Below are 7,818 nucleotides of genomic sequence, written 5' to 3'. Positions count from 1 at the left end.
CATCTTAACCTCAACCATCTGGATCCATGATTCTCCTCCTAGTTGATTTTATTGGTGCCTTCCAATCCATATGCTGCAGTATTGATGGTTCATCAAAGCAAAATGTGGCAGTTTTTCCCAGTTTGTGGTCTTTTTTTCTTCAACATGATCCCTATTACTGTAAATGGTACAGTAATTTTCATATATAAGATTTGTACATTGTATCCAGAACAGTGGAAGGAAATCTGGACTATGTATTGTTTCTTAATAATCCAACTTTTCCGAAAATTCCTCCATCAGTTAGCACTTCAATACATGTTGGCCCTTCGCTTTGTACAAGAGCTTATTTTTCTGACTATTTTTCTATGTGCATTGCATTTCTGTACATTTTGGTGATAAAAATAAATGAAATATTTAGTACAACAGTGACTGTTGGTCTTTGTTTTGACAATAGACATATTATCAATAATTTTTATTCACATCTCTACAGTACAGAGTTAGATTGATCGTGCATGTTCTAGAGAGTGGCAGTATATTGCTGCCACCAATCGTGCAGCAATATACAGTTTCCACTTCAACACTGTCATTTCAAAAAGGGTCAGTTGATTTTCCTTTTCTTTTTTTAACCCGTGATACACATTCAGTTGATTCACAGCACTAAGTAGCAGCAATGCTATGTTATGTTCAACATCACAAGCCACTCAATACTTGGAAATCCATGTCTTCTGCCACAGCATTAAACGGTTGACCTTTGAAGTTTCTCCACTGCATTCACTCTTCGAACACAACCAGGACGGTTTCCATTTATTTTGCTCTTTTTTTGCCCTGTAATAAAAAATAATGATTGTTAAATGAATGTCCATCAATCACCTCTACACAAGACCAGTAGGAGGATTACTGTCTTTGCCACTTACAGCATTTGTAAAGCAGGTCTTCAGTGCTTCAAATTCCTTGGCACACAGGTCCCTCTTCAACTCCTGTCTGCCTGTTGTGGTAGCTGCCACACACTTCCCATATGTTGCTGCCTGAACAAGTTGACATTAGAGGAAATCAAATCGAGATATTTAAAGGCCCTATCCTTTAAATATCAAGAACAGTTGGTTACTTACTTCTCACTATCACCTGGTTTCTATACACTACAATTTTTGTTTTACTGTATATGATGCATGTATACTGTGTGTCTATATGTTAATGTATAATCTTTTCTTATGTAAATATACAGTAGTGTAATTTTTCTTTATTGTTACTATTACTCTATTATTACTCTATTATCCTATGCTAATTTAATTTTTAATCTTACTCATTCAATTTTTTTTTTTTTTTTTGTTGAGGGGTGACTGCATTTCACTGTGAAAACCTGTATTGTGTAATGACAGTAAAGCTGAACCTATTCACCCAAAGCAAAACCCCAGCCTAAATATACGAATAAATGTTGAATAATTAAATATATATATATACACACAAATAGGGAAGTTGTTTATGGCTAAACAAACAATTGGAGCAACCTTGTAAATTCATAATTACATGTTTTGGGGCATAAGCAGCTAGCTGGACTCAATTTTAGTGTGAAGTTAAAACAATTTCTGAGTCGAAAGTGCTAAGATGTGACAAAGCCCCCGCTCCTCCGTGTCCCTGCTCACCTCTCCCGCACACTGTGCAAAAAGTTCGGGGAAAAGTCTCATTTTCTCTCGGCTGCGACTCCACGCGTTTGACCCAGACATGGTGCTGTTCAGACGTTCACTTGAAGTCCTTTATGTCTAAATCAAATGAAAAAGCACGATAGAGAGGAGCCGATAATTCCGTAACCGACGCTGCCTCACAGCTTGTCAAATTTAGAGCCAAACTTGAAAAATACATATAAACGAGCATATGAGGCATTCTTGTAAATTATAGACAGCGCCATATTGTTGACCCTGCATCAGGGAAACGTCCAGTAAAATATTCGGTAATGTGATTCACTCATCTCCCTGTCAGTCAAAGTATTAACTCTCACTTTACTGAAGCTGATTCGCTGTTTTTTGACCTTAGGCGTATGCAGAAAGCCAATAGACTTGTGAATGCTACTTGCTTTACGGTGATTGGCTAGCTGTCACCTCGAGCCCCGCCTTCCCCCTGTACCCTCAAGAAGAAGATGAGTAACCCGCATCCAGGACTGCTAAATCATGGCAACATTTATGGAACGATTGGCTTTTCTTCAGAAAGTAAGTGCTTTTTGAGGTCAGTGCGACTTCAGAAGACAATTAACAGCCGAACAGAGCGTGTCGAGTTCCACGGAGCGTTAACGTGTCTGTTTGAATCTGTTAAGTTGTGCCATCTTTAGCTTGCTATTAGCCTGCTAGCTAATAACATGAAGAAACAAATTTGGTAGTAGCTTGTCATGTTTACTGGACGTGCCAGGATGTTTGGTACATCAGCAGACAGCCATGCAAAATTGGTGAAAACTAAACCGGTAACGACACCCTGCTGACATATCGAGGTGGTTTCCATTGTCAGGACCCGTTTCACTGTTAAACAAACTGATAAATGGTGTGTGAGCTGTGCGATTGTTGTGGGAAACAAAATTTGACACAACGCTGTGAACTTGTGTGATCTAGACTTGTGTCGTCATTCGTTCCTCCTCTCTTCCACCGTTTTAAGGTGCCAACTCTGATGAAGGCTACAGCAGATGATGAAAACCCCTGTCCCGGCTACCTTTTCCAAGAGATTGGAAGTATCCTTTGGCAGCTACTGTTGCGGTTCAGCCGGCAGCCCTGCCCCTGCTGGCCCCCGTAACCTCTGAAGACGGTATAAATATGATATGTGGCTCAAATGACACATGCAAATAAATTGCTTCAGCTGATATCTGCTGATTGGGTACAGAGATCATCTATAATCCACAAAAAAAGCTTATCTCAAATTTTAAACCTATTAAGAGAAAGTTAAAGGGTAGTACTGTGATCATTATGGTTCAAAGGGCTGAAATCCTTTCAATGATATGTCACATAGCAAAGCTCAATGATGCATCTCCCTTTTTCATGTAAAGGACTGTAGAGTTCTCAAACGGAGAATGGCAGTTCAAGTCAAACTAACTAAACTAATTGAAACTGTTTAGTGAAAATGAATGGACTGAGTCCATTGCCCAGATCCGACATATCTGATTACCCTGTGGTGATATACTTAACCATCACAATAGAAATCTCCCATGAGTCTTCAGGTTGTGGTCAGTGTTTGTTGGAGTACCTTTTGGAGAGGTTGCAAGTCGAGTCCTGTCATGTCAAGCTTAAGGTGAGACCAGTGCATTACTAAGTTTCTGTCTGTAAACTGAAACTTCCAAATAGAGATGTGGCACGTGGCCATGATCCGAAAAGTTGCATTCAATTCTAAATGTTTGTTGTCTTCTTTTCATTATTGTCTGTAAGTAAGTCAAAATTACAGTCTTGCTTCTGGTCTTTCAGGTGCTGAAGATCTTTGTCCATCTCTGCGGACATGGTTCAAACCAATTCCTCACGGAACTTAGAAGGAACTCTACCTTCATCCAGCAGGCATCAGGTTAGACACTGGCGCTTTTAGCTCAATTTAACTCTCAGCACTCTGTGGCTGCTCTGTATCTGTGAGTATTCACTTTGTTTGCTGGTGGGCAACTTTACTCTCCAAGTTTACAGTGGCCCACCTGATCCCAATCATGGCACAGCATTATACCAGAAAGTGAGGAATGCAGCACAGGTGAGAGACAGCTTGTATTTCATCATCTTGTCAGTCACATATCGGTGACGGCTAGGCAAACACACACTCAAATTTTGACTTTTTCTGTTTGCAGGAAGTGGCCAGGTTGCTTTTCACAGATACAATTTCCACCAGAAGCGGCATCTCCCTGCTAAACCTGGCCCCAACAGTGGGTGAGCAGTAAATATGATAACCTACTGATAATGATCCTACACAGCGCTCATCATTAAATGACACGTAATGTAGCGTTATTAATCATTTTACTGAATCCAAAGCCAGTATTAAGTCTGTGTATTTAAAAAAAATAAAATGAAAAACTATTTAGTTTTAGTGTATTTAACAAAACCTGTAAATAATGTAAAGGCCCTGTACACACTCAAAGGTATTTTCACTTATTCTGGCTAGTTAGACATCTGCTCAGGTGAAGTTGGCCATAGCTGTACTGGGAATTAAGTAATGTCCGCATACAGTCCAGAGAAGAAGGCTCGTTAGGCACAAGAAGAGAAAACTCCTGTGCGGGTGTACCAGGGCATTTAATATTTTAAGAGACACAAGTTTAAATGATGAGAGATCTTGGAACCCATTCCTACCGTCATATGTAATAATACTATACATCATCTGGCCTCTGATAGATGTGACCTCAGTTACATAGTAATGTAACAGATATTAGAAGCGCATGAGTGCCTGTATATAAATGATAGAAACATCTTTAATCATTTACATACATTACTGAGTCATTGTATTTTGTGAGCTGAATGCCATGGTACAGTAGGTCTTTTGTGTCTTTCTGTTCAGGTATGGGCTCAGCAACTTCCCACAAGTCAGGCATGCAGGGCTTTGGATACAGTCCAGGCAAGCAGGGGACAGGTGAGCGATGTGCGTACCACAACCACACACACACACACACTCACACTCACACACACACACTGCACACAAATCAAATCAAGCTTACGTCTGTATCTTTGCCTCCCAGCAGGCAGTGAGTCACTATTGGATAAGATCCAGAAAGCTGCAGAGGTAGTAGCCAGTGCTGTCCTTCCGCCAACTGAGCACCAGGGCATCCGTCTCCATGACAACCATTACAGGGCCGTAGTTGCGCCGTCTACACCCATAGAGGTGGCCGTGCCAGCGTGCGCCTATAACCTGCCTGCTCGCAGACCAAAAGGTCAGACAATGTTGGTGTGATGGAAACATGGACTTACGATAAACAGAGGGCTTCAATCTCAAATATTTACTGTAGGTCACAAACGCAGTCTACGAGTCACTGTCAAGCTCACACTGCAGCATTGAGACTCCCAGTTTAAATTCATAAAGGTCACCGTGACACCCTGGACTATCATGTGTCTTCACCACAGCAGTGACCCAGCGGTGCCCGGGGCAGGTAGGAGGCGGCTGGGAAGAGACAGACAGCGGCAACAGCTCCTCTCACAATTCCTCTCAGGACATCGCAGCCAACAGCAGGGCCTCTGCGGGCAGCAAGTCAGCCGGTACAGGGAGCCAATCGGGTGCAAGTAGAGAGAGCAGTGGGGACCTATCAGAACGGTCAGTGGCTAAAGTCAGCCTGTTCATGATGTGTCAGGAGAGATTTTTCTATGAACATGCATTTCTCGACTAAATCACAATGTAATGATATTTGATAGACAGTAGATTTATCTTTGGGTGCCCATACAGTTTTCATATTTCAGAGAAAAATAGCTTTTTACCGGAATTGCCATTTTCCTGAACATCTAAAATAGTTTTCTTTTCTGTGCAGTGTTAGTGTAACATAACACACATAATCTCACTTTTTGTACTTATTTTTTTTTCATTTCTCTATTGTACACTATCTGATCTCAAGGGTTGAGGCTTTGCAGTTGGGGGACTGTGGCCAGGAGATGGCGCTCATCGGCAGACTGACTGAAGGCTCCAGAGTTTTCCTGTCCAGAGAAGAGAGCCAGCACTTCATCAAAGAGTCAGCGCATCTAAAATCAGACTGAAAATAAGAGCCGTTTGGGCTAATCTCTGTTTATATGCTGTAATATTTTTCTGTTTTCTTTGCCTTTTAAATTAGTGACATAATATGTGTCTTTTTTCTAATCTGTCAGGTGCTCCATTCTTAACTGTGAGGTTGTGGTGGAGTTGCTGTCAAGCAGGCTTCAAGATCCCTCAAACACTGTTAAGATGGTAACAATGAATAGGCGTCGCTGATATCCCAGGTTTTTTTTTGATGATATCGTGCAATCATAATGTACATATATTGTTTTCCTCCAACTCTGCAGCGGGGACTGTGCGCTGTCGCATGCCTCATGACCTCTGACCTCCTTTCCCTGGAACAAATGTTTGGAGCTACACAGAGAAGGCTCAGCCAGCTGAGTGAGGGGCCCCCAGGACCTGTGGCAAACAAAGCCACCAAGGTGAGATTGACAGAAAATGAAAACTACACTTGGGGAAGACTCATAGGACAGAGCTGAAGAATGCTTTTCCTTTTTTTTCTTCTTATCTCCTCCTACCAGATCTTGCGACAGTTTGAGGCTCTGATGGGTGGACCTTTGAATGCTCCCAGGCAGGATACAGCGAATAGTAGCCACCAGGCAAAAACTAATCAGCCTCCCACAACTACATACTCAGACCCTTTACTACCAACTCACTCTGCTGACAGCACCAACCTCAACCATTATCAGCCTGACATCTTACCCACAGGGGTCATCCAACCACAAAATCACCCATTTGCCCCTTCTAGCCTGGCCTCGGTCGAGAGAGACTCCTCCTCAGGGGAGCTGCTGAACAACAGTGATGAGGCGAAACTTGCTCCCGTTCAGCCAGAGCCAGTCAGGACTGCTAAGGTTACACTGGCTGCTGAAGACCCAGAGCCTATCAGAAACAGGAGTTCCCCTCCGCCCTCTGAGCCCCAGGGTGAGCAGCCTTGTCTGAGCAGATATTCTCTGTTCAGCGGAATGGAGCTGGTGACCAAGGGGAGACCGCTGTGTGACACGGAAAGAAGAACATCCCAGACAAAGACAGACACAATGGACGACGACTTAGAGGACAATCCGGTGCATTCACCTCTCCCTGGCACCAGTAAAACCAGTGAGAATTCTCCTTCATTTTGCAATTCAGTTGCATCTGAAAGCAGCCAACCAGTATCAGCCTTCTCATTTCTCAAATTTTGACCAACTTTTTACAGATGGAACTGTTCCACTTAAACCAGTGATGTCATCACATATATCCTTTTAGAAAATCTATTTAATTTTATAAACCAAGATCAGACCTGTAAGGTTATACTGTGTAGAAAGCAGATTCACATTATGTTTGGGTTGTCTGTTCGCATCTGTGTGGTGCCTCCGTGGAAGGTGTACTTAAAGAAGCAGATTGGCTCCAGAGACAGAAATTCGGGACTCATAACTGTAGTCCCTGAGGCTGAGCTTGAATTTCTCAAAAGCATTTCACAAGTATGGTTGTCTTGAATTACAGGTTATAACTGATGGTTGATTTATCTCAGGATTTCTTTTAGGTAACAACTCGTACACCTCTGCAGCACGCCCTGAACCTCTGAGGGAGAAGCCCTTGATTTGTAATTTGCACTACAGTTGCTTTTCTTATGAACTCATAAAACTACAAAGGAGAGTTGTCTTCCATATTTTTTGGTACTAAGCTATAATATCAATGTAAATGTTATGAGTGTTAGTTTACAAATTATTTATTATGTCTACCCTGTATTGATTCAAATATACCAATGAGAATGGTTGTAGAGTGCATGTCTATGTTTCAAAAACTAACGTGTGGAGGACTAATGGGGGAAATAATTATTGAGCTAGTCTGTGTCCATAACCAATGTGTGGAATAGCGTTTGATGACACCTGCAATCAGCATAATGCAAAATATCTGCAACTTCATAAACAGTCGCTCATGTCACCAAATAAATAGCAGACTACCGTCACTATATCGCCATTGTTACTTCAGTTACATACTGCACTGTGGTGTTGAGTACTGTGGAATGTAGTACAAACTACATGCCCAAATGGTAATCCAACCTACCAGTACATACAACGAATGCTACTGTTTTGTTTCGCTGAATGCAAGCCATGCCGTTGCACATGCTTAAGAATAAAACATGCTGTATTTTTGCTGCAGCACTAACAACTGCATAAATGAGTCTTG

General features: G+C 41.9%; 2 protein-coding genes across 7 annotated transcripts; one reads left to right on the top strand and one right to left on the bottom strand.

The window, feature by feature from the left end:
* Positions 1 to 415: 415 nt before the first annotated feature.
* ndufaf8 (NADH:ubiquinone oxidoreductase complex assembly factor 8) lies at positions 416 to 1,932 on the bottom strand. The gene is made up of 3 exons (XM_040134928.1): positions 1,620 to 1,932; positions 894 to 1,004; positions 416 to 804 (listed from the first exon to the last, which is right to left on the bottom strand). The coding sequence occupies exons 1-3, from the start codon at positions 1,698 to 1,700 to the stop codon at positions 784 to 786; spliced, it is 213 nt and encodes a 70-aa protein (XP_039990862.1). The 5' UTR covers positions 1,701 to 1,932; the 3' UTR covers positions 416 to 783.
* A 135-nt stretch (positions 1,933 to 2,067) lies between these two features.
* tepsin (TEPSIN adaptor related protein complex 4 accessory protein) lies at positions 2,068 to 7,798 on the top strand. Of its 6 annotated transcripts, none has more exons than XM_040136163.1 (13): positions 2,068 to 2,180; positions 2,617 to 2,689; positions 3,152 to 3,243; positions 3,414 to 3,507; positions 3,614 to 3,681; positions 3,776 to 3,854; positions 4,477 to 4,548; positions 4,658 to 4,846; positions 5,040 to 5,223; positions 5,519 to 5,632; positions 5,766 to 5,844; positions 5,940 to 6,074; positions 6,174 to 7,798. In XM_040136163.1, exons 1-13 carry the CDS (start codon positions 2,142 to 2,144, stop codon positions 6,828 to 6,830), a joined length of 1,875 nt encoding a protein of 624 aa, XP_039992097.1. In that variant the 5' UTR covers positions 2,068 to 2,141; the 3' UTR covers positions 6,831 to 7,798. The 6 variants fall into 6 exon arrangements, with proteins under 6 accessions (XP_039992097.1, XP_039992096.1, XP_039992094.1 ...); XM_040136162.1 differs by having other exon boundaries at positions 5,037 to 5,223; XM_040136160.1 differs by having other exon boundaries at positions 4,655 to 4,846; positions 5,037 to 5,223.
* The last annotated feature ends 20 nt before the right edge of the window (positions 7,799 to 7,818 follow it).

This window comes from Xiphias gladius, chromosome 9, assembly GCF_016859285.1.
Source record: "Xiphias gladius isolate SHS-SW01 ecotype Sanya breed wild chromosome 9, ASM1685928v1, whole genome shotgun sequence".
NCBI classification, from domain to species: Eukaryota; Metazoa; Chordata; class Actinopteri; order Istiophoriformes; family Xiphiidae; genus Xiphias; species Xiphias gladius.
This window is presented reverse-complemented; position numbering and strand designations above follow the sequence as displayed.

Bases quoted from the DNA above. Each gene is read 5' to 3' on its own strand.
- tepsin (XM_040136157.1), top strand. From the start codon at position 2,142: ATGGCAACATTTATGGAACGATTGGCTTTTCTTCAGAAA. The intron at 2,181-2,616 runs GTAAGTGCTTTT...CACCGTTTTAAG, and splicing joins GATTGGCTTTTCTTCAGAAA to GTGCCAACTCTGATGAAGGC. The intron at 2,690-3,151 runs GTATCCTTTGGC...CCATCACAATAG, and splicing joins CCTTTTCCAAGAGATTGGAA to AAATCTCCCATGAGTCTTCA.
- ndufaf8 (XM_040134928.1), bottom strand. From the start codon at position 1,700: ATGTCTGGGTCAAACGCGTGGAGTCGCAGCCGAGAGAAAATGAGACTT. The intron at 1,005-1,619 runs GTGAGCAGGGAC...CAACTTGTTCAG, and splicing joins TTGCACAGTGTGCGGGAGAG to GCAGCAACATATGGGAAGTG. The intron at 805-893 runs GTAAGTGGCAAA...TTTTTATTACAG, and splicing joins AGACCTGCTTTACAAATGCT to GGCAAAAAAAGAGCAAAATA.